The sequence below is a fragment of the Pseudorca crassidens genome, chromosome 6 (assembly GCF_039906515.1).
Source record: "Pseudorca crassidens isolate mPseCra1 chromosome 6, mPseCra1.hap1, whole genome shotgun sequence".
Taxonomy (NCBI): Eukaryota; Metazoa; Chordata; class Mammalia; order Artiodactyla; family Delphinidae; genus Pseudorca; species Pseudorca crassidens.
Genome location: NC_090301.1, coordinates 58,319,650 through 58,346,039, shown reverse-complemented (window position 1 = coordinate 58,346,039; position 26,390 = coordinate 58,319,650). Strand labels below are relative to the sequence as shown.

Sequence of the window (26,390 nt, the reverse complement as noted above, 5' to 3'; positions counted from 1 at the left end):
TGCCCAGTAATGGGATTGCTGGGTCATATGGTAGTTCTAATTTTAGTTTTTTAAGGAACCTCCACACTGTTCTTCACAGTGACTGTTATCAATTTACATTCCCACCAACAGCGCAAGAGGGTTCCCTTTTCTCCACACCCTCTCCAGCATTTACTGTTTGTAGGTTTTCTGATGATGCCCATTCTAACTGGTGTGAGGTGATACCTCATTGTAGTTTTGATTTGCATTTCTCTAATAATTACTGATGTTGAGCAGCTTTTCATGGGCTTCTTGGCCATCTATATGTCTTCTTTGGAGAAATGTCTATTTAGGTCTTCTGCCCATTTTTGGATTGGGTTGTTGGTTTTTTTTGATATTGAGCTGCATGAGCTGCTTGTATATTTTGGAGATTAATCCTTTGTCAGTTGCTTCATTTGCAAATATTTTCTCCCACTCTGAGGGTTGTCTTTTCATCTTGTTTACGGTTTCCTTTGCTGTGCAAAAGTTTGTTTCATTAGGTCCCATTTGTTTATTTTTGTTTTTATTTCCATTTCTCTAGAAGGTGGGTCAAAAAGGATCTTGCTGTGATTTATGTCATAGAGTGTTCTATGTTTTCCTCTATGAGCTTTATAGTGTCTAGCCTTACATTTAGGTCTTTAATCCATTTTGAGCTTATTTTTGTGTATGGTGTTAGGAAGTGGTTTTTTTTTCTTTTTTAAACATCTTTATTGCAGTATAATTGCTTTACAATGGTGTGTTACTTTCCGCTTTATAACAAAGTGAATCAGTTATACATATACATATGTCCCCATATCTCTTCCCTCTGGCGTCTCCCTCCCTATCTCAGCCCTCTAGGTGATCACAAACCACCGAGCTGATCTCCCTGTGCTATGTGGCTGCTTCCTACGAGCTATCTGTTTTACGTTTGGTAGTGTATATATGTCCACACCACTCTCTCACTTTGTCCCAGCTTACCCTTCCCCCTCCCCGTATCCTCAAGTCCATTCTCTAGTAGGTCTGCGTGTTTATTCCCGTCTTACCCCTAGGTTCTTCGTGACATTTTTTTTTTTTTTAGATTCCATATACATGTGTTAGCATACGGTATTTGTCTTTCTCTTTGACTTACTTCACTCTGTATGACAGACTCTAGGTCTATCCACCTCATTAAAAATAGTTCAATTTCGTTTCTTTTTATGGCTGAGTAATATCCATTGTATATATGTGCCACATCTTCTTTATCCATTCATCTGATGATGGACACTTAGGTTGTTTCCATCTCCGGGCTATTGTACATAGAGCTGCAATAAACATTTTGGTACATGACTCTTTTTGAATTATGGTTTTCTCAGGGTATATGCCCAGTAGTGGGATTGCTGGGTCATATGGTAGTTCTATTTGTAGTTTTTTAAGGAACCTCCATACTTTTCTCCATAGTGGCTGTACCAATTCACATTCCCACCAGCAGTGCAAGACTGTTTCCTTTTCTCCACACCCTCTCCAGCATTTATTGTTTGTAGATTTTTTGATGATGGCCATTCTGACTGGTGTGAGATGATATCTCATTGTAGTTTTGATTTGCATTTCTCTAATGATTAATGATGTTGAGCATTCTTTCATGTGTTTGTTGGCAATCTAAATATCTTCTTTGGAGAAATGTCTGTTTAGGTCTTCTGCCCATTTTTGGATTGGGTTGTTGGTTTTTCTGATACTGAGCTGCATGACCTGCTTGTAAAGTTTGGAGATTAATCCTTTGTCAGTTGCTTCATTTGCAAATATTTTCTCCCATTCTGAGGGTTATCTTCTCGTCTTGTTTATGGTTTCCTTTGCTGTGCAAAAGCTTTTAAGTTTCATTAGGTCCCATTTGTTTATTTTTGTTTTTATTTCCATTTCTCTTGGAGGTGGGTCAAAAAGGATCTTGCTGTGATTTATGTCATAGAGTGTCCTGCCTATGTTTTCTTCTAAGAGTTTTATAGTGTCTGGCCTTACATTTAGGTCTTTAATCCATTTCGAGCTTATTTTTGTGTATGGTGTTAGGAAGTGTTCTAATTTCATTCTTTTACATGGAGCAGTCCAGTTTTCCCAGCACCACTTATTGAAGAGGCTGTCTTTTCTCCACTGTATGTTCTTGCCTCCTTTACCAAAGATAAGGTGACCATAGGTGCATGGGTTTATCTCTGGGCTTTCTATCCTGTTCCATTGATCGATATTTCTGTTTTTGTGCCAGTAGCATACTGTCTTGATTACTGTAGCTTTGTCACATAGTCTGAAGTCAGGAAGCCTGATTCCTCCAGCTCCATTTTTCTTTCTCAAGATTGCTTTGGCTATTTGGGGTCTTTTTGTTTCCATACAAATTGTGAAATTTTTTGTTCTATTTCTGTGAAAAACGCCATTGGTAGTTTGATAGGGATTGTACTGAATCTGTAGATTGCTTTGGGTAGTAGATTCATTTTCACAATGTTGATTCTTCCAATCCAAGAACATAGTATATCTCTCCATCTGTTTGTATCATCTTTAATTTCTTTCATCAGTGTCTTATAGTTTTATGCATCCAGGTCTTTTGTCTCCTTAGGTAGGTTTATTCCTAGGTATTTTATTCTTTTTATTGCAATGGTAAATGGGAGTGTTTCCTTAATTACTCTTTAAGATTTTTCATCATTAGTGTATAGGAATGCAAGAGATTTCTGTGCATTAATTTTGTATCCTGCTACTTTACCAAATTCATTGATTAGCTCTAGTAGTTTTCTGGTAGCATCTTTAGGATTCTCTATGTATAGTATCATGTCATCTGCAAACAGTGACAGTTTTATTTCTTCTTTTCCGATTTGGATTCCTTTTATTTCTTTTTCTTCTCTGATTTCTTGGCTAAAACTTCCAAAGCTATGTTGAATAACAGTGGTGAGAGTGGGCAGCCTTGTCTTGTTCCTGATCTTAGTGGAAATGGTTTCAGTTTTTCACCATTGAGAACAATGTTGGCTGTGGGTTTGTCATATATGGCCTTTATTATGTTGAGGTAGGTTCCCTCTATGCCTACTTTGTAGAGAGTTTTTATCATAAATTGGTGTTGAATTTTGTCTAAAGCTTTTTCTGCATCTATTGAGATTATCATATAGGTTTTATCCTTCAATTTGTTAATATGGTGTATCACACTGATTGATTTGCGTATATTGAAGAATCCTTGCATGGAAGGCGGATTCTTAACCACTGGACCACCAGGGAAGTCCCTCCTATTTCTTTTTGTGTGTTACTTTGTGGAAATAAAACACTGTCATCCAAAAAGAAATGGTAAAATACCAAAAAAGAATGATTTCATGGCTTAATGTTAAATCCTCTCATTTAAAAAAATTAACCTTTGAGGTTTCAATTTCCTAAACCAGGGGCTGGCATACTTTTTCTGTAAAGGGCCAGATAGCAAATATTATAGGGTTTATGGGCCAAAGGTCTCTGTTGCAACTACTCAGCTCTGCCAATAGAGCAGTAATATATAAATGAATAAGTAAGGCAGTGTTCAAAAAAAATGTTATTTATAACAAGGACCTGGCCCTCTGATGATAGTTTGTTCTGGTTCCAGACAGTTTTATATATTTTTTTGACCTTGAGCTAATTCTCCAAATTCCTTGAAAACCACAGAGACCATTATCATTATAACCCTTACTACAAAACTTTGAATCCTATCTTTTATCAGTTTAGTATATTTAGTATTTTCTCTCCTAGTCCTTCTATTATCTGATACAAATAGAAACCACAGAGCCCCTTTTCAGCTTAAATACCTTTTGGACAACAGTATAAAGAAGTGTTTATAAAAAAACCTTATTCTTACAGTATAAATATGTGTCACTTGCCTGAATACCAAAGGGCTGATCTCTGATGTTCATGTCATCTTTGGCATATCTATTAAGGAGAGAAAATGTACAAACTCAATATTAAGAACAATTTAATAATTAAACTAAAAATAGTTTTATAGTTCTGAGTAAATTATGAAATGTACGACTTCAATAAATAAACAGAACAATAAAATCTATTTAGTATTTGCAAACACCACTTCATTATTAAGTATCCAGTCTGATGATCTGTGATTTAAAAAAATGAAAAAAATAAAAATAGAACTAAAGACTATAATCAACCAAATGAGTTGCATAAGACAAATCATTAAAAATAACTTTTCACATTAGTTGCTTTCTCTAATGAATAAAAAGGCAACATAAGATGGGATATTATCTAAATTTAATGATACACATTTTATCTTAAAAGAAAACCAGCTCTTACTTTTCTCGTGGGGCCCCTTTTTGCCATTCAAATTTGTATTCAGTCTCTCCTTCGGTTTCTTCTTTCTAAAAACATTCATTAAAGTCTTTCAATTTTTCCATAAAATTACAATCTATTGCAAATAAATCCAAACATAGAAAACAGTACTTTACCTCTTTGTTTTCTTGATTGCATATCAAAAACATGGGAGGAAAAAAAGGTAGGTCAAGTTAAAAACGTCAACATAAAAGTCTGCTATCATATACGACACTATGATATCACGGTATTTAATTGTAACTTGTAAGAATGTATTAGTTTGACTTTTTTTCTTTCATAAGATAAAATTCAAATCACTGAAGGATAAAAAACAGTGAATAAGAAATAGTGTTTAATAAGCACATTTATTTCTAGTCTTTGAACTTTTATATTTTTCATTGACAGTGAATATTATGCTTTGTATTTACAAGTATACTCAGTAAGAAGGACTAAATACACAAATTATAAAAGAATAAATGTAATTCTGGTGATGTTGAGATTATTTTCCTCCCCAAAGGACAAGTCATGAAATTATTACTAGATTAGACAAATATTTTTAGTATTTATTCTACTGTATTTTTTTTTTTTTTTGGCACTACACGGGCCTCTGACTGTTGTGGCCTCTCCCGTTACGGAGCACAGGCTCTGGATGCACAGGCTCAGCGGCAACGGCTCAGGGGCCTAGCCGTTCCGTGGCATGTGGGATCTTCCCGGACCGGGGCACGAACCAGTGTCCCCTGCATCGGCAGGCGGACTCTCAACCACTATGCCACCAGGGAAGCCCTATTCTACTGTATTGATTGCAGTATTTTAAAAAATTATTTTACAAAAATAATAGCAATTTTAAAAGATGAAGAGCAACTTCTAAACAATGTCTGTCATAACAGTTCTCAATCTTTACTTGCAAACACATCAAAGACTTAAAAAAAGGAAACGACCACGTACCTTTTTTAGCACCTGGTGGAGCCTCATACATGAAATTAAGGCCATTCTTTACACGTTCATCTCCCATAAGCAATCTAAATAAAACAAGACATAAAGTTAGCAGTTTTTTGTAGGAGGAAAATATTACAGAAAAACTGTCCCTCCATACCCCTAAATCCTAAGGGAATTAGGATAAAATATTTTTATTAGAGATAAAGTTCCAGAAGTTTACTCCACTGATTAGATGACATCTGAAATATCTGACTGGAAATTCCAACAGTGCTGCCTCTTTAGTAACTAGTTGTAAATTCTGAGACTTCCTCATTACCTGAGAGATCCCGGCACTCCCAACTGAAATGAGGGAAAAAATGCCATGCTTCCCCTCACATGCTTTTCTTAAACTTTGAAATGCTGTGGAAATAGGGACAACTTTGAAATCCTATACGCCAACACAAATTTGGAATTAAGTTAAATAGTGCCAACATTTTTCATTAATTGTGAGGAATCAAACAGTTCTAGAAAAATGAGTCTCTCTGGAATTTCTTTAGGAAGGCAAATCCAATTAATTCTTAAAAGAGTCAAAGGCAATAAGAGAATCAAATTCTTTAGCGAGGCCAATGAAGAGAGAATAAAGATAATCTACAACAGGTTAATTACTATGATGGACTGCTGCATCTTAAAAATCATTTTCTTTCTTTTTTTTTAATAAATTTATTTTGTTTATTTATTTTGGCTGCATTGGGTCTTCGCTGCTGCGTGCGGGCTTTCTCCAGTTGCAGTGAGTGGGGGCTACTCTTCGTTGCGGTGCGCGGGCTTCTCGCTGCTGTGGCTTCTCTTGTTGAGGAGCACGGGCTCTAGGCACGTGGGCTTCAGCAGTTGTGGCTCACAGGCTCTAGAGTGCAGGCTCAGTAGTTGTGGTGCACGGGCTTAGTTGCTCTGTGGCATGTGGGACCTTCCCAGACCAGGGCTCGAAACCATGTCCCCTGCATTGGCAGGTGGATTCTTAACCACTGCGCCACCAGGGAAGCCCCTCATTTTCTTTTTTATCATTTCTGTTTTAACACCAAAAGTTCCCTGTTTGGGTTCTGTTTAGAGAGATATGCTGTGCTTTTTAGAAAAAAAGCTCTGCTACAAATTGAATCAACGGTCAAGTTAAAGCTTTAATTCATAAGATCCAAGTAAAGTACTGATTATAAAGAAGAAGGCTAAAGAGTGAACAGAATTTCCTCTTATTTGGAAAAGGCTATCACAAAGGATAGCCTACATGATTATAGTTCCTCACTTCTTATTCCCACTGGTGTTTACAAAGAATTGTAAAAGAAAAAGAGGGCAAAAGGATGACAGGATCTACCTCTATACAGTTGGATATTATTCAGCGATAAAAGGGAATGAACTACTGACACATGCTACAACATGGATGAACTTCAAAAACAGTGAAAAAAATGTTTTTAAAAATACATTTAAAATTTTTTAATTTTAAAATTTTACATAATTATATTAAATGAAAGAAGCCAATCGCAAAAGACCACATATTGTATGATCCCATTTATATGACATTTCCAGAATAGGTGAATATATAGAGACAAATAAATTAGTGGTTACTTAGAGCTGAGAGGTATTAGGGGGCACAGGGTCTGGAAATGGGGAGTGACTGCTAATGGGTACAAGATTTCTTTTTCGGATGATGAAAATGTTCTGAAATGAATTATGGTGATGGCTCCAAATTCTATAAATACACTTAAAACCAACATATACTTTAAAGTATATAAATTATATTTTATATTAAATTAACACCATTTAAAAAAATGGACCACGTGAAAAGCTCAACATCACTAGTTATTAGGGAAATGTAAATTAAAACCATGAGATATCATGTTGTAGTCATTAGGATGCCTATTATCAAAAGAAAAAAAAAAGAAGGAAAATAACAAATGTTGGCAAGGTTGTAGAAAAACTGCATTGCTGGTGGGAATGTAAAATGGTACAGTCCCTATGGAAAACTGTTGCGTGGTTCTTCAACAGCCAAACACAGAATTACCAGATGATCCAGCAATTCTACTCCTAGGTAATACCCAAAGGAACTGAAAATAGGGAGCTGAACAATATGTGTATGCCAATGTTTATAGCAACATTATTCAAAACAGCCAAATGGTAGAAGCAATTCAAGTGTCCACTGATGGATGAATGGGAAGACCAACTGTGGTATACACATACAATGGAATGTTATTTGGCCATAAAAAGGAATGAGCTGTGATACATGCTACAATATGGATGAATCTTGAACATGTTATACTAAGTGAAGTACGCCAGACACAAAAGGACAAATACTGTGTAATTCCACTTATATGGTATACCTAGAATAGGCAAATTCATAGAGACAGAAAGAAGAATAGTGTTTACCAGGGGCTGGAGGGAGGGGGAATGGAGTTATTGTTTAATGGGTATAGAGTTTCTATTTGGGGTAATGAAAAAAATTTTGGAAATAGACAGTGGTAATGGTACCAACACTGTGAATGTAATTAACGCCACTGAACTGCACACTTAAAAATGGCAAATTTTGTTTTATATATTCCCACCCCTGAAAAAGCATTTCATTTATATTGAAACAAAAATAACAAAATCAAAAGTGGAATATCAATTTCATTTTGTGCAAAACTCAACAGGTATACAAAATAAAAGGAAAAGCTATGATATTGGCATTTCTGTTTTAACTTCAACTAAAAACCTGTACAGATTCTTTTTTTTTTTTGCTGTTGACTCTAAGCTGAGTGAAATGTACAGATTTTTGGGCATCCTTTTATTTGTCCAGTCAGAATAATAAATGTGATTGTCATCTTTAAAAAAATGTACATAGGGATCAATATCCACAAACATTAAGAAACATCTAGGACAGTTAAAAACTTAAAAGGGAAAAAAACAGAGTACTAAGGAACAGAACTGGCTATCAAGGACAATGCTTTTGAATGAGAAAAAAAAGAAAAATGTAGCAAATCACTCCAAATACTCATAAATTTGCTTTTATATACTCATAAATTCAAACAAACAAACCTAAAAGCAATGAACACACCTAGTGTCCAGATCCTGGTATGTAAATATCTTTCTTCAATAAAAAGAACCAATAAAACTGCTCCAATGCTGGAGCAGGGAAAAATAAAAGACAAATTTTTGATGATCCTGTAGTGCCAGGAAGAACTTTTTTGTTTTTTTTTAAAAAGGATGGGGCATGTTAAATGGACATAGGAGTCAAGCTGACAGAGCAGGCAAAGGCCAAAACTGGAACAATTTGAGCAAAAAAATAAATAAGAGTATTAGATTATAACCGATTAAATAAATATCTGAGTCCAGGCTGATAGGAATAAATGATTAAATAAATAAGTGAGGGAAAAGGAAAAATCCTCTTTCCAGAAGAATTCAAATTAAACAATGTATAGGGACTGAAATAGAAAATCACTATTAGAATACCACAGTAATAACTGATGCAGGCAAGATCTATCAATGAATACTGACATCAGTGGGCAAAGTTAAGGATATGTGCATAGCTTCAAATATTTCCACCTCCACTATCTCTTCATTGGTGTAACTCAACTATATTGGCTGTTTCCTGAACATCCTCTCCATCTTCCCACCGTGATCATCTTTAATAAGCTTTTACTATATGTTAATCACAGTCTCTCAATGGTAGTGCTACTGACATTTTGGACTTGATCATTCTTTGAGTGCACTGTAGGCTGTTTTACAGCATCCCTAGAATCTACCCACTAGGTGCTGTTATCACCCAACCCCTGAGTTGTGACAATCAAAAAATGTGTCCAGGGACTTCCCTGGAGGTCCAGTAATTAAGAATACGCCTTCCAAAGCAGGGGACACAGGTTCTATCCCTGGTCGGGGAACTAAGATCCCACATGCCACAGGGCAACTAAACCTGTGTGCTCTAAACCCCGTGCACCACAACTAGAGAGCTGGCGAGCTGCAACTACTGAGTCTGCATGCTCTAGAGCCCACACGCCGGAACGAAAGATTCCACATGCTACAGTGAAGATCCTGCATGCCGCAACTAAGACCTGATGTGGCCAAAATAAATATTTCTTTTAAATTAAAAAAAATGTGTCCAAACATTGCCACATGTCTCCTAGGGGCAATAATGGCCCTCAGTTGAGAACCAAAGATCTAAATCCTTACCATTCTTCACAGTTCAGCTTAAATGTCACCTCTTTTATGAAGTCTTGTTATGCCAAATGTAATTATTTTCTTATGCTAGCATGCCACAGTTTTTATAAAGTGTGTTTTCAATCAGTTATTACCTTCAGCCTTGAACTATATGTATGTACATATCCCTTATTAGATTTTCTTGGGGGTAGAGAGAAACTATGCATCACAATTTTATAGGCCACTACAATACCATTTGTTGTCATACATGAAGTAGGCACTCAATAAAAGTTAATAAGATTAAATAAATTAGTGAGAAAAGTACTTAATTAAACTAAACATTTTATTTCTTTAATTTTGCTCTTGATATACTATATTTTAAAGAGAGTATTTAGTAATAGTTTAGTATTACTTCGCTTAAGTTCCATGTTTTGATGAAATATATGACTGAATGGAAGAGAAAATATGACCTATCTAACTAAAGCACCACTATTCATTTGCTTGATTAACCAAGAGAAATCAGCTTCAGTGTTAGACCTGCAAATACAAACATAAATGACAATAGCTAAAGGGCAGGTACTGTACCGTAGTAAACCAATGAAGAACTCTAGCTCTGATCCTGCCATTAACAGAACAATGACATGCAGGTCAAGTAGAGACACTTCAATTTACTTCTTGAAGCTGTCCTGTGCACCTTTTCATTTCAGTGTATGTTGAGGAAATATCTTTGTAAGAGGCCTCAGTAGTTCAAGTATAGACATTTATTTTTCTTCTAAGTTTTGTATAAGTTGGAACTTCTCTATAAACTGTATGTGGAGTCACATCAATCAATATTTTATGTGAATTATGGGTAAGGTTGGAAAAGTGCCCATCTATCAATATAAGAGTAAAGACAGTTCACAGGGAATACAATCCTATCATTGGGGCATTCAATTCAATAAAGCTAATTTAATATATGATTCAGTAAAGGATATTCTCATGCAATTGACTATTCTGAAAACACCAGCATAGTGGAATTTCTTACCTATTATCATATGATTCTTGTTCTTTAAGATATTGTTGCATTAATTCTTCTTGTTTCTTCTTATCATATGATATTTTCTGTTCTGCCATCCATACCTAAATTAGTAAAGTACAAAACTTAAGTAGGAAGTTTGCTCTCTTTTATAATAAAATATAAAATGCTATTGTATATAGTTTACAACATCATCTATTTTGGTCATAATGTCATTATCACAAAACAACAGTTGAAAATCTGATTTGTGCTTTTATATAAGTCCTTAAATATAATCATTCAAAACAGCTAAACTTTCAGGCAAAAATGTCAAACTTGATAACCACGCTGAGCACTTGGGGTACAAATGCTTCTTGCATTCAATCCCTCTGTTGTTGTTTCAGAGATGAGAACAACCATCTCTCTACATGGAATATGTCTAGTCCAAAAAACATACAGGGCACAACCAGTAAGGTTAAATGGTGCCCATGGATGCCAGTGGGTGTCACTGACACCCCAAGAGAGGAGAAATGGAAGACAAATAGAAGAAAAAAAGGAAAGGAGATGAAAGGTAGTTGTAGAAAAAAGAGAAGAGACAAGAGAGGAATCAAAGAGATGCATCTGACGTCCTGCAGTTGCTCAAGGGCACCACCACCACAGGCTGAATGTGTCCCTGTGTGAAATTCTCAGAATCGTAGAAGTGGTGACGGTAAAAAGCCCACACAACTTATGCAGGATATTTAATCATGTTACTTCCAGGTTTAAAAGGTATCAGTGACTTCCCACCTCCTATAAAGTAAAGGACAAAATGTTTGATAACCATTCAACATAAACAGCAAGGCAAAACTTTCTCTCCCAACAAGCTAAGTTTTAGAAGGTAAATTCAAGGAAAAATATTTACACTGATAAAATTATAATTATTAAATGTAGGTGGGGGCAGGTAAGTGCGGGGAGAAGGATGGGGGACAAGACTGCCATTATTCAATTTTAGATGCAAAACAGTAGTTATCAGTATTTAATAGTGCTCAGATAGGAAGCTTCTATGGGCACCACAATCTGAGATTAATATGGAGATAAAAGCAAAAATAGCAATGAAAAGAGAACCCTTCAGGGACAGATATACCAGAAATTTCTTTTGGTATAAGTTTCTGAAAGTTTCTTCCACTGCCTTCATAACATAATATACATGCCATAACCAACATAACATTACCAATGTAATGTTATAGTAGAAGAAAAGTCTACACTTGGGATGGGCAGTAAAAGGCACATGTTTGGAATTTTCACTGTAGCTCAAAATGCAAACAGTTGCAATAGAAAATTGCAAGGTGTCATTGCCTGGTCAAATAATACATTAATAATAACATTCTAATGATTAACATATTCTAACAATAACTACCATTTATTTAAAGCTTTAGATTTTACAAAGTTATTTTACTAGTCTCAATTGCTCAAGAGCTTAAATACATGAATATTTATGATGAACTAGAATAAAAAGTAGTAAAACATATTCTTGCTTACAAAATGCTCAGAATCTGCTAATAGAAAATCATACTAACTTTTCTGTATGTTTAAGATATTTCATAATAAAAAAGACAGGAATTGTGTAAATAAACAGTAACAATATTTGGGCCTGGGCTGAGGGCAGGGGAGGGGGGTATATGGTGACTGTGTTTTTCATAACTTATGTTTTTATATGGTTGCATTTACGCCAATAAATCCTCAGCTGGGAAAAAAAATAGTAACAATAAAAATTGATATTTGGAACAGAGTATGTTCAACATGAAGAAATAGAACAAGACAGTGTTCTAGGGGGCAAGGAAGAAGGCTGGTATAATGGAATGCTTTATAGCCAAGTTTTGGTTTTTAGAAGTTCTTTATTTTTTAAATGAAGTAACTATATTCACAGGTAGCCAATATTATTCCTGTTTTGTATATCTTTCCAAAGATGTTCACATGGACATACACATAATATACATAATATAATACACACATGCATTTTTTGGTCACTCTTTTCATAAATGGTAACATATACAGCATATATATACAATATGCTGTACACAAATATGTATAAAATAAAATTCTATACCATGAAGATCATTCCCAGATCAGTAAACAAAATGCTTTCTTGTTTCCTGGGGGATGGGGTGCTGAAGAATATCATTCTTTTGTGGGGCTACACCACCATTCATTTAACCAATCTCCTGCTGTACTGATGGGCATTAAGAAATTTCCAATCTTTTACTATTACAAACTCAGCTGCAATAAATAACCCTGTTACACAAGTAGCTTCATACATGTTAAACAGGATTTTGAAGCGGATCAAAATTTTGCCAAGGGAAAAACAGGGTAAGATATTATCAGCAGAGGGAACAACTCAGACAAAGATCCAGAAGTGTAAAACAGGAATTAAGTAGCTTAATTTTACCGGAGTATAAAATCTATGGTGGGAGAATAGCAGTAAGGCATGAAGAAGGAAAAATAAACTGGAGCCTGGTTACCTGGACTTAATCCTGTAGTATTTTAATAAGGAGCTAGAAGAAATCAGAGTTGTGCTCTAAAGTGACTACTCTATGGAAACACCCAAATATTCATCAAATGATGGATAAATAAAATGTGCTATATCCATATAATGGAATTATTCAGCAATAAAAAGGAATGTAATACTGATACATTCTACAACATGAACTCTGAAACATTACGCTAAGTGAAAGAAGGCAGTCACAAAAAAATAACATATTGCATGATTCCATTTATATGAAATGTCGAGAATAGGCAAATCCACAGAAACAAAAAGCAGATTAGTGGTTGACTAGGGCTGGGGAGGGGGAAGGATTAAGGACAAATGGGGAGTGACTGTTAATAGATATGGGTTTGGGGGGGCGTGATGAAAATCTTTTAGAACTTTTGTGGTGATGATAAAATTCATAAATATACTGAAAACTACTGAATTGTACACTTTAAATGGGTGATTGTATGGTTTGTGAATTATACCTCAATAAAATTCCTAAATAAAAAAATAATTATTCTGATGGCTAGATGGGTAGAGAATGGATTTGAGAGGGGTCAAGACTGGCAGCAGAAAAACCAGTTAGGAAATATAACTGTCTAGGTGAAAGATGATGAGGGTCTAAGCTAAGATACAGGCAGTAGTGACAAGGAGGAGAGATGGATTCAACAGATATCTGAGAGGTAAGACCAATAGAATTTATTAGCTGACAAGATAAAGGAGTGATGGGAAAGGACGAATCCTGAGTCTCTGGCCTGGGTGACTGGATGAAGGGTTGTGTTACTACCTGTATTTCCTACTGATATAAGAACAGGAAGTATAAAAAGAAGAGCAGATTTAGGATAAAAGGTAAGTTCCATTTCAAATATGCTGAGTTTGAGATGCCTGTAGGATATCAAGATGAAACTGGCTAGTATATAGCTGTCTTCAGGTGCCTCCAGCTAAGGGGAAAGATCTCGCACTGTAGATTTGAGAGTCAGGAGTAAATAAGGGGTGGTTAAAACTATAAAATTGGCTGTGATTGTTTGGGAAAGCATACAGAGTAAGCAAGACATGGGCCAGGGATGAAACTCTTGTTACCACCTGTATTTTAGGAGCAGGCTAAGGATAAGGGTGTGTGTAGGGGCAATTAACATTTTATTGAGCACTCACTCTATGTGCTGGGCCGAGTGCTAGGTGGTGGTACTTATTTCAAAGTCTACCTACACCATCTTATTTAGTCCTCAAAACAATTTTCACAAGTCAAGGCAACTGACACTAATCATTCTTAACTTATAGATTAGGACACTGAGGATCAGGGACATTAAATATTTTGTGTAAGGTCTCAGGGCTAAAAGTGACTGTGCTGGAAAAATAGAATCTAGGTCTGGTTTCAATGCTCATACTCCTCCTGCCTCACCATTCTGCTTTCCACTACTATAATACTCAACTCAGTTTTTCTGTACTGGACATAGTAGACCTGTAAGTGGTTATTTAAAAAGCCAAAGTTCAATGAGGTCACCAGACAGACGGTACATGATCAAGTGGGATAAAAAGAGTAAGCAAGGTGTGGCTTTATTTCCCTTTTAAGATCTATCTTAAATAGACAGGGAGTCTTCTTTGTACAGGACAGCAGAGCTCAGAAGCCGTGATCTCTGGGATTCGAAAAGTCAACATCAGAATCTGCTGCGGGAAGTTATGAGGAAGCCGGTTATCGGTCTTCATATCTTAAAGATTTACATTCTAGCTGACAAAACCGAAAGAGCACACAGAGCCGCCCGTCTCCTGGCTGATGTACAACAGAATAAACGAGGGCCAGCGGAGAAGGGACGAGAACGCCAGGGCTTTAGGCATGGAGAAGAGGCGACTGTCCCAGGGATCCCAGAGACTCCACCACTCTCACCTCCAGGAACCCCTGGGAACCCAGGCGCCAAGGGCCTGCTCCCCGTACTCACTTTCTTGATGTTGGATTTGGAGGCAGGATGAAAGTCCTTCTTGCACATGAAATTGGCGAAGGATTTTCCCATTTTGGAGCCTGAGCTGGGGAAGGCAGCCGCTAGATCTGAGAGCAGCGTAAACAAACTCGGCTGCCTAACCGGAACTGCGCCTCCCGTGGCAGAGGGAACTTCCGGGGTCAAAAGGGACAGCTTCCGGCAATTAGCGCCTGTGGTGCTCCCTGTTCGCCCCTTCCTCCTTTCACTTTGGGCCCCTCGGAGGCCAGGTGAGGGGCGTGCACGGGGGTGGGGCGAGCATAGTAGTTGTTGGAAGCGGGAAGTCGGGAACTGCGGCGCGACGGCGCCGAGGGGCTCCTGGGAGCGGCTGCTGGGAGGGGCTCCTGGGGGGGGGGGCTGCAGGGAGGGGCTCGTGGGAGGGGTCCGGGCCGCGGCGCGGGCTGCAGTTTGGGTGCAGCCAGTTTGGGTGAGGAGTGCGGGCTGGGTGGCGGCTTTTCTGCAAGGAGGTGCTTGAAGTCCGAGCCCTTTACTCTGTGAACTCCATTTCGAGTTGCATAAACTTTTCTAAACCAACTTTTTCCATCTGTGTTACATCTGTGTTACAAATTCTTGCCCTAACTGTAGCACGTTTGTGAGGATCAAACGATGTGATGTTTCTGAAACCGCTTGGTGAACTAAAACATATAAAGTAGAATGTCAACTCCAAAGGAGCGAGGACTCTATTTTGTTACCAGTACGGTGCCTGGTGCAGAAAGATATTTATGAACATTTGTTAAATGACGAATACATTTTAGGAGTTAGTAAAGGCTCTCAAGGCTTCCCCTCCTAAATGGGGTAGGTGTCTTACTAACTAGGTGGCATGTTTCCTTAGCTTTCCTTATTACCGCAGTTAGCTTAGATCACCTAGTGAAGCTTGATGGCTCTTCACGGTTTTGAGTGGACGTGGCTGTAGGGGATCCACCAACCAAATCCTCTCGCGGGAGGGGGTGAGCGTGATGTCAAGAATAAGCCTTTTGTAAGAAATTGACTCTTCTGATGAATAATAATAACAGCTTTAAGTGGTATGTTCTAAGAACTGAAAAACGGTTTACACACTGTCTTATTAAATTCTCCTAACAGCCCCCAAGATATTTACCGATGAGGCAGGAGACTTAGAGATTAAATAGCCTGCCAAAGTTAGGTAGTGGTGGAATTAGTTTTGGAACACAAATAGAAGGCGATCTAGGATATAAAGGTTGAAATTCACACGGAAAAGAACAGAAGCAATGGTGACTGCTCTTTTTCCATCATTGAGGAAAATAGAAAAACCCTTAGGTGTTTCAGGCTGAAGTTGTTTCTTTCTTACTTGAGTCATTTTGTTTTCTTTTGAATGAATCATTTATTACATTTAAATCTGAAACTCTAAAACAATGTGCCATTCTGGAAGCAAACAAATTCGACTAAATTGAGGATTTAAGATTTTCCAAATTACAAATGAAGACATGATCTTGATATTAAATTATACAATCAGGATTCACAAGTTGAATGTGAACGTCTTCCTGGAAATAACAACAATTTGGAATTTTATTGACATGTTTTTGTATTTGTCTGATTCAGTGAGTCTGTTTCAAAATTTCAGTCTTATTAGTATTGTAACCAGTTCAAAAGAGACCCTGTCTTCCCATCTTTGAGGAAACACTGGGTATATAATACTGTGACTTTTCTATAAGTGCCAGTGATGAGAATACAAAGATTAATAAGACATACTCTCAGCTCTCAAGGATCTCACTGTCCACTAAGAAGACATATATACACAAATATAGTCTTTATAACAGTAGAGCTAGGTACAGGTGTTCCCAAATATGGAAATAGTGAAAGGAGATTCAAGGAAGACTTCAGGAGAGAAAGAGCTTAGAGACTAAATTTGACCTATAGACTAGAAGAAGGTACTTGTCATTCCTATTTTCTTACTAAATCTTGTAGTACTAGATTCATTCCCAAGTCATTTTCTCACTGATACGAAATTTGAAACTTTAATGAATATCCTATGTTAGATATGGCAGTAATATTCCCTGGTCATCAAGTAAAACTCTTTGTTTTGTATATACTAAAAATGCTTTTCTCTTTTTATTTTGAATCTTCCATATGATTTTTAGTTTAAAAAAAAATGGAACCTTGTTCCTGTGACACTTTTGTGGCACTACCTCCAGCAACAGTTAATAACAGGATTATTTTTGGAAAAAATTCAGATAGACCCTGTGATGAAGTACAGGAGGTAGTTTATTTTCCTGCTGCAGTTCATGACAATCTGAAGGAACATCTTAAGGTAGGTGAAATGCATGTTTTGTTAGCAATATTTTTCTTTAAAAATATCATAAACAGGTTTTTAAAAATCATTAGCCATTTGGCAGAGGCTATAGAAGTTAAAATTTTAATTTGAAAAATAATTTGAATCAGAACTAGACTTCTGGTCTTTAATTTCAATGATTTGGAGGAAACTGAAATAACAATAATAAGAATTGTTAATTCTTTGATCAGATATTTGAATGCTTACCATATGCAAGCACGTCGAATAGGGCAAAGCCTGCTGTCAAGACTAGTTCTGTCTTCCAGGAGCTTAGAGTCTAGTAGAGGAATAGGATGTGTATGTAACTAACCGCATTGTAAAAAAGGATGGTTTAAATGCTAAATTTAAGTAAGGGCAACAAGTTGTGACATCAGTGGAGAAGCAAGTAATTCAGACTAGGAATTAAGGAAGGCTTCACCAGGAGTTGGGCTTTCAGCTGGAGTTTGATGGGCAAAAAGGATTTTGATTGGTGTAGAATAGGAAAAATCATTCCAGACTCTGGAAGTAACAGTTTTATCATCGAAAAAGGTTTTTGGATCCAGTGGTAACACTATCAACACTATACACTTTATGCAGTCACTTGATAGTATACAGGTCAATTAAAGGACCCTTTAAATTTTTTATTTAAAAAATCCATTTAGCATGGAACTTAAAGTAAAAATTTCATACTATGCTTTTATTCCTAAGTTATATAGTTTTTAGATTCCATTTTATTGATATTCTAATACAAAAATATATTAAATATTAGACATTTTATGTATACAGTTGTTTCTCCACATCTGTGGGGGATTGGTTCCAGGAGCCCCTAGGATATCAAAATCCTTTGATGCTTAAGTCCCTTATATAAAATAGCATATAAATGCATATAACCTATGCACATCCTCCCGTAAACTTTAAATTATCTCTAGATTATTTATAGTACAATGTGAATGGTATGTAAATAGTTGTAAATACAATGTAAATGCTGTCTAAATAGTTGCCAGCAAATGTCAAATTCAAGTTTTGCTTTCTGGAATGTTTTTTCTTTTCCTGAATAGTTTCAATCTGTGTTTGGTTGAATCTGTGGACGTGGAACCTGTGTGTGTGGAGGGCTGACTTTACTAGGCCAGTTTTTTTCTTTTGCTGAGATTATTTATTCATCTTGGGTCCATTTCTTTTTTTTATTATTTTTTATTTATTTGGTTGCACCAGGTCTTAGTTGCGGTAGGCAGGATCCTTAGTTGCAGCTCAACAGCTCCTTAGTGAGGCACGTGGGCGCCTTAGTTGTGGCGTGTGAACTCTTAGTTGTGGCATGCATGTGGGATCTAGTTCCCTGACCAGGGATCAAACCCAGGCCCCCTGCACTGGGAACATGGAGTCGTATACACTGCGCCACCAGGAAAGTCCCTTGGATCCATTTGTATTTTATCTCTTCATATTTAAGTCTCACCTATCCTCTAAGCCAGTGGTTCTTATTCTTTTCACTGCTGTGGATATACTCGATGATTCCCACATGTGACATGGGCATCTATATATTTAAGGGCTACCATATGGAACTTATATCACCAATCAAGAAACACTGGACATTGAGTTTGAGATCTGTTTCCTTACACTTCAACTCAGATACATCTTTCTCTACAAAATGTTTCAAGATTCCAGCTTCCCTGGTGGTGCAGTGGTTGAGAGTCCGCCTGCCGATGCAGGGGACACAGGTTCGTGCCCCGGTCCGGGAAGATCCCACATTCCGCGGAGCAGCTAGGCCCGTGAGCCATGGCCGCTGAGCCTGCGCTCCGCAACGGAGAGGCCACAACAGTGAGAGGCCCGCGTACCGCAACAAAACAAAACAAAACAAAACAAAATGTTTCAAGATTCCACAGCTAGAAACTATCCCTTTCCTGAGCTTCCATTAGCACCCCATCTTCACTTTTCTTCATAGTCTTTATACTTTATATTTCATTGTATCTTAGGTAATGTAGAAGTCTTAGTTTCTTGACAGCAAGATCTGCATCTGATTCATCTTTGAAACCAATATATCTCTTAGCAGTGTTTTATCGTAGGAGATGCTTAGCAAATATCTGAATGAATAAATGCTCTAGGGACAATGTTTTAAGTGTAATGCCTCTATTATTGAAATTTTCAATTTAGTTATAATCTTTTTCATAATCGTCATGTTTTCTGATGGATTTTAAGATTCTAGACTTTGATAACTTTTCTTTTTTGGTTTTATTGTTATTGTTATGACTTTCTCTACAGTGTACTTACATAGAAATTGATCAAGTTCCTGAAACATATGCTGTTGTCCTTAGTCGCCCAGCTTGGTTATGGGGGGCAGAAATGGGAGCCAATGAGCATGGAGTTTGCATTGGGAATGAAGCTGTATGGGGAAGAGAAGAAGTTTGTGATGAAGAGGCACTACTGGGCATGGACCTTGTCAGGTTATTTTTTTGTTATATTTTTGCACTGTAGAACTTGTCTAAATTTAAAATTTGTTGTTAACTCTTAACATGTTTTTATCTTCCCTTTTTTTTCATTTTTTGGACTTTGATACTTTAGTTTGTGTTAAAAATGCTTCAGAATACAGGCATTAAATTTCAAGACTCTCAAATATCATTAATTAGGAGAAGGGAAGGAGTTGAAAATTATGATTCATTGGAAGTACCTAACTTACTTTATCAGACTGTAACTAATTCTCACAGTCACCTTGTGGGGTATTATTATTATCCTAATTTTACAGATGAGATACCTAAGGTTCTGAGATAAAGTGATTTGCCATTAAACTACCAAGTTGGAATTTAAACGATGATCTTTTTGACTCCAGATCTTTGTTTTCATGATTCCAAACTGACTTCACTACTTCACAAGGAATAGTTTAGAAGTTGGATTTCAGTGTATCTGTTAACTTGAAAGGATTTTTACTTGGAATATAAACACAAAATCTCATGTGCATGAAATTATTTAAGAAACATAATGGAAATTTATTTTAATCTGAGAACTTTAATATTTTTATTTTAGACTTGGTCTTGAAAGAGCTGATACAGCTGAAAAAGCCCTCAATGTCATTGTTGATTTATTAGAAAAGTATGGCCAGGGTGGAAATTGTTCAGAGGGCAAGATGGTATTTAGCTATCACAACAGTTTCCTGATAGCTGATAGGAATGAGGCCTGGGTTCTGGAGACTGCAGGGAAGTACTGGGCAGCAGAAAAAGTACAAGGTATGGACAACTTTTCATGATTTAATTTGTTTTACAATTAATAAAAAACCTCTTAGTTGCATTTAATTGTTTTTCAAGATTTATACTCCAGTGCAATGAAGTCGAAAACTGAAGGGGAAATGAAAAAATTTGAAAGAACATACATTGAAAGAGCACTATAAAGGGCTTTCTTGAAAAAGAGGAAAAGGTGGTGTTATCTCTTTTTAATATATATGATATTAATTTCATATAACCTGTATACATTTTCTGTGCAGTAGCTCTTGGCTGTTTTATCGTACTTTTTCACTTTTTTTAAACCCCTCCCCTTTTTCACTTTTTTATGAAGTGAAACCATTTCTTTACCATTTTTTCCTGTTTTAACTTTGGGCTGAACTCCAAAATTTTATCATGTGTGGATATGGAGGTGAGGACAGGGTAGTGTTATTGGGGATTGGTGACTGTGGGTTTAGTCGTTAGAAAGAATATATTGATACAATAGTAAAGTATAAAAATTTGATGTCATTGAGTAAATAACACAGTTGATTGTTTTAGAATGCTTTGCTTTTTTTCCCCTTGATTTCTTTGTAACCATACATTCCTCTCATTTTTCAAGTGAGGAGATCCAGAGATATGAAGTGATTTACTCAAAGCAGTGAATGAGAGACTTAGAATTTAAATCTTTCTATCCTGACTCTCAGTTCAGTATTCTTTCACTAGAGTACAACCTTGTGCTTAAGCATGATCATGTACTTCTTGTGTAATTACCTCCTGCATCTCATAGTTTTACAGGGGGGATAAGATACACATGTGAAAATATTAAATGGCAAGTGAATAACACACACACATATATGCAATGAACCTTTAGAGAAAGGAAAAGTCATCGTGAGCTGGAGAAATTTGGGAAGTCTTCATGAAGATAGCCTTGAGCTTTGGAGGATTTGGATGTTATTTTTCAAAACAGGTCATTGACAGTTGTTTTGATGGACATTTTATTTTATATTTTGCATGTATGTTTATTAATACACAAAACTGAATTTAGACTCTTTTTATTATTGTGATAATTGGCCTGATTATACCATTAATTACTTTTTATTTTGTCAAGTGTGCTACATCCAAGAGAAAAACAAATTCTGTTGAAAAAGATAGCCCCACCGAGCCATCCAAAACAAACACCTTCACTGAGTCTGATTATCCAATTGTAGATTAACTTTGCCAACTTGTTTCTCTTCCTATTACTAAATTAGCCCAAGAACTAAGTAGTTTAACTATAGGGAATTATCTACTCATGGAAAATTCCTCTTCTCTTTGATTCTATCATGACTTAAGTCTATTTTTGTAGTGAGAATATCCCAAGTATGATTTCATTAGAGTAATTAAATTGATTTCTACTTGGCAGACTATCATTCTAAATCTGTTTTAAAATGTTATTAATTTTCATTTATCATGATCTACTTCATTTATTCTGATCTGTTTAGAACAGACTTTTATTGTTTCTTCTGTTTTGTATTTTAGTTGAAAATTTTGTTATAACTTAGTGCCATGATATTTTTAGAAGCCTTATATTTCTGTTCTAAACTTACTTATGACTATTTTTTAAACAGTAATTCATATAAAAGACTAATATCTAGAATATATAAAGAACTGTCAAAACTCAACAGTAAAAAGACAAATGACACGAAGAGACATTTCCCCTAAAAGGATATACGATGTCACAAAAGCACATGAAATGATGTTCACCGTCATTAGCCATTAGGGAAATGCAAACTAAAACCACAATGAGATACCACTCTACCTCTATCAGAATGGCTAAAAATTTTTAAATGACATTCCCAAATGCTAGTGAGAATCTGTAGGATGGTACATTGCTAATAAGAATGTACAGTCACTCTGGAAAACAGTTTGGCAGTTAAAAAAAACCTTAATATGCAACTATTATACAGTGTAGCAATAGCAATCTTATGCATTTATCCCAGAGAAATAAAACTTAAATGCACACAAAAACCTGTACATGAATTTTTAGAGCAGCTTTTCCCATGATACCAAAAACTGGAAACAACCTAGCTGTCCTTTAACTTGTGAATGTTTAAACAAACCATAGAATGTCTATAACATGGAATACTAGTCAGCAATAAAAAGGAATGAATTGTTGATACATACAATAACCTGGAATAATCTTTAGGGAATTAAACTGAGTAAAAAAAGCCTAAAGATTGTATATTGTATGATTCCATTTATATGATTTTCTTGAAATGACAGTTATAGAAATGGATAACAGATGGTTGCCTGGGGTTAATGAAGGGGTGGGCGTGGGAGATAAGTGGGTGTGGCTATAAAAGGGCAACACGAGTGATCCTTGTGATATTCTGTACCTTGACAGTATAAATACCAGTATTTTGGTTGTGATATTATGCAAAATGTTACCATTTGGGGAGACAGTGTAAAGGTGCATAGCTCTCTCTTTAATTCTTACCACTACATGTGAATCCATAATTACCTCAAAATAAAAAGTTTAATTTTAAAAAGTAATTTATTTATTTGAGTATGTAATAAATAGATGCACATGGTACAACATTTAGAAGCCTATATTTACATTGAAATAATGATTAAGGATCATAATGTACAGAGATAGATATATTACATTAAATATGACTTTTCTTCTCCCTTCCTCTCTTCTTTGAAAATAGAGGGAGTTCGTAATATTTCTAATCAGCTTTCTATAACAACCAAGATTGATCGGGAACACCCAGACATGAGAAGCTATGCTAAGCAGAAAGGTTGGTGGGATGGTAAAAAGGAGTTTGATTTTGCTGCAACATACTCTTATCTTGACACAACCAAGATGATGACTTCTCCAGGCAGATACTGTGAAGGCTACAAGCTTCTGAATAAACATAAAGGTAATTTTAAATAATATTAGAATGAAAATGGTATTTCGTGTAAATATAATGTGGGCATAATAAAGTTTGTTTTTTGAAAAAATATTCTAAGTAAGATATAGTTTTATTAAAACTGAAAACGGGGAATTCCCTGGTGGTCCAGTGGTTGGGACTCCGTGCTTCCACTACAGGGGGCACGGGTTCGATTCTTGGTCGGCGAACTAGGATCCCACAGGCCGTGTGGCACAGCCAAAGGGGAAAAAAAAAAAAAGAAAACTGAAAACATTGTGATACTGTAAGCTGTTTTTTTTTGCGGTACGCGGGCCTCTCACTGTTGCGGCCTCTCCCGTTGCGGAGCACAGGCTCCGGACGCGCAGGCTCAGCGGCCATGGCTCACAGGCCTAGCCGCTCCATGGCATGTGGGATCTTCCCAGACCGGGGCATGAACCCACGTCCCCTGCATCGGCAGGCAGACTCTCAACCACTGCGCCACCAGGGAAGCCCCTGTAAGCTGTTTCTTGAGATGAGTGAAGTGCTATATAATTGTGAGATGGTAATAATTCTTTCTGAAAGACAAGTTCAGATTTGCAATCCTCAAACCCTTTTTTCAGTTCTTAGTAATATTCTTAAAGCCAAATTTGGATTACTTTTCTTCTCAGAGTTCATTGGAACATGGAGATGGTTTTCTTTGACTATTGCTGCTGCTTCTTTCATTTATCTTTTGATAGTACCCTTATTGGTTATTTTCTAATTTCAAAAGTTATATCTATAACTTGTCAAGAAGACAAACTGAGCAGATATAAGAATTCTCCCTTTCCACTCTTAAACTCTAGAAATGTTGAATAACATATTTAAACATTAAGGACATATATAGATAGGTTTAAAGACAAGAAGAGGAAATCACTAGGTACCAAAAATGAAGAGAGAACCCATAGTGTCAGCAAGATTTGAGGTGTCTCTTCTCCATACAGTCCTCCTTCTCTCTGTGTCAAAGGGGAGATTGTGGACCACATATCATTCTTAGAGGCTAGTTTTAACATCCATGAGAATGTAGGTGCCTAGCTGAAAGACCTATTTGGGGAGCAGGAAATGGACTAGTTACTAAAATTAGTACTCTGTTCCATGCCCAGAGTCCCAGCCTGGAATTGAGCTGTCTGCTGTCCCAGGCTCTGGGTCAGTACATTCTCTTGTGAGTGACTGAACTCTGAGCTACCTGTATTTTGTAAACTCAGCTAAGGCTACCTGTGCTGTGTTGAGAAACAAAGTGGTTTGGAACCTGCGAAATACAGGTATGCAGAATTCCAGCATACCTGTATCTCTATGAATATATGACAAATATTCAGATTTTACTCAAATTTCCCATCCAGATGAGAAATCTGCTATAATGAATCTTCATGTAACTGCCATTAAAAACATGGACATTCAGATAAAAGGATGTAGTTTCTACATTTATTATGGATAGTTTCTATTATTATGTCCTCAAGTTCATTGATCTTTTCTTCTGCATTATCTAATATGCTGTTAATCTCAGTAATATTTTCATTTCAGTTATTATATTTTTCATCTCTACATGTTCTAGTTGGTTCTTTTTGTATATCTCTCATTTCTGTATTCATTACCTTCATGTTTTTCTTTAAATCCTTGAGCATATTTAGCAGACAGCTGTTTTATAATAGTTGTTTTAACATCCTTGTCTTCTAACTCCATTATCTCTGTAATTTCTGAGTCTGTTTCTGTTGATTTGATTTTCTTCTGGTTTTGGGTCACATTTTCCTGCTTATTTGTATGTTTAATAATTTTTGATTAGATGATGGACATTGCAGATTTTAATCGTTGAGTTCTGGATTTTGTTTTATTCCTTTAATGAGTGTTGGACTTTGTTTTTTTTTTTTTTTGGACTTTGTTTTATCAGTTAATTTCATTATTTAGGGAACAGTTTCATCTCTTTTAGGCCTGTTTGCTTTTCTAGGGTAGCTCTAGAGTAGCTATTATACCAGGGCTAGTTTAGTCCCACTAAAGGCATGTGATCCTTCTGGGACCTCTGCTGAATGCCTTGTGTATTAAATGAGATCTTCTTACTCCAGCTAGTGGGAACTCAAAAGATTCCCAGCCCTGTGTTAGCTTTATGGATTTTTTAAAAACTCATAGTTTCCAATAATTGCTCTTTCCTTATAATTTGTTCTTTGTTTGGTCTTGTGGAGTTTCACCCTATGTGTGTGTGCAAATTGGTATTCAGCCAGAGGCTCAATGGGCCCTCTGTACAGGTTGCTAGAAAGTTTTTGAGAGGTAGCTTATTCCTCTTTGGTGCTCTGCTTTGCAAATTCTACCACCCTGACCTCCCTGAACTTCCACCTCTGTTTCTTCAACTTAGAGTGATCTTTGGGCTATGTCTGGGTCCCCCTCCCTGCACTGTTGTCTGAAAATTGCCTCCAACAACACTGAGCTCCTGCAGTCAACACAATGGTAGGACTTACCTTATTTGTTTCCTTTCTCTCAGGGATCATAATCCTACATTACCTGTTGTCCAATATCCAAAAACAGTTTTATATATTTTGTCCAGTTTTCTGTTTGTCTACAGTAGGAGGGTAATTCTAGACCCTACTGTTCCTTCATGGTTGGAAGCAGAAGTTCTATTTACATTATACTGAGTGTTTTTTGCAGTATAGAAGAGAAATGCAATTCATATCCAGTAAGATATGTTATTATTTTGAACTGCACACAAGCACAATTATTGGGCATTCATTGAGAGTTAAATAAATAGATGATTAGTGTTTACACACTTCCCATTATGCAGAAGTTCTTGGTTGATTGTTACATAGGTTTTACAAGTATTTAGTAATATTTGGGGAAATTGATTGAGTTTTTAAATATGGGCTAGGAATACATTATTATTTCTTCCATTTAAAATAAGGGGTTGTAGTCTCTTGCTATTCAGTGTTTATAACAGTTTAGATTCAGGTAAGGAGGCTGTATGTATTTTATTAATCACCCATATGGAAGCCTTCATTATCCATGGTCTGCCAGGACTCTCCCAGAAATTCCCTTTGAAGATGATTTCACAGGAAAAAAATTATAAACACATGAGCAAATACAGTACTAAAAGCGAAACAATTCATAGACCCAACAAATATGGGAAATTCACACCCAAGAACAAATTAGCTGATTTAAAGTTAGCTAATGATTAAAACTATCAAAGGTATTTGTTAATATTAAGGAATTATTATTTTAAAATTCAGATGTGGTCATTGTATTTTAGCTAT

At 36.3% G+C, this 26,390-nt stretch overlaps 2 protein-coding genes across 5 annotated transcripts in view; one reads left to right on the top strand and one right to left on the bottom strand.

Annotated features, from left to right (window-relative positions):
* The window catches only part of CIR1 (corepressor interacting with RBPJ, CIR1), a 40,227-nt gene extending 25,295 nt beyond the window's left edge, over positions 1-14,932 (bottom strand). Inside the window, exons 1-6 of the mRNA XM_067741506.1 lie at positions 14,762-14,932; positions 10,352-10,446; positions 5,203-5,276; positions 4,395-4,405; positions 4,243-4,307; positions 3,819-3,867 (exon numbers count right to left, since the gene is read on the bottom strand). Coding sequence (XP_067597607.1) covers positions 3,819-3,867; positions 4,243-4,307; positions 4,395-4,405; positions 5,203-5,276; positions 10,352-10,446; positions 14,762-14,833 — 366 coding nt within the window. The 5' untranslated portion in view covers positions 14,834-14,932. The remainder of the gene's footprint in view (positions 1-3,818; positions 3,868-4,242; positions 4,308-4,394; positions 4,406-5,202; positions 5,277-10,351; positions 10,447-14,761) is intronic.
* The window catches only part of SCRN3 (secernin 3), a 36,925-nt gene continuing 25,463 nt past the window's right edge, over positions 14,929-26,390 (top strand). For 2 of the 4 annotated variants that reach the window (XM_067741502.1, XM_067741504.1), the window contains exons 1-5: positions 14,929-15,027; positions 16,894-17,063; positions 19,317-19,498; positions 20,076-20,275; positions 22,939-23,151. In XM_067741502.1, the coding sequence (XP_067597603.1) occupies positions 16,905-17,063; positions 19,317-19,498; positions 20,076-20,275; positions 22,939-23,151 (754 nt within the window). In that variant the 5' untranslated portion in view covers positions 14,929-15,027; positions 16,894-16,904. The remainder of the gene's footprint in view (positions 15,028-16,893; positions 17,064-19,316; positions 19,499-20,075; positions 20,276-22,938; positions 23,152-26,390) is intronic. The other 2 variants (XM_067741503.1, XM_067741505.1) reach the window with 2 other exon arrangements.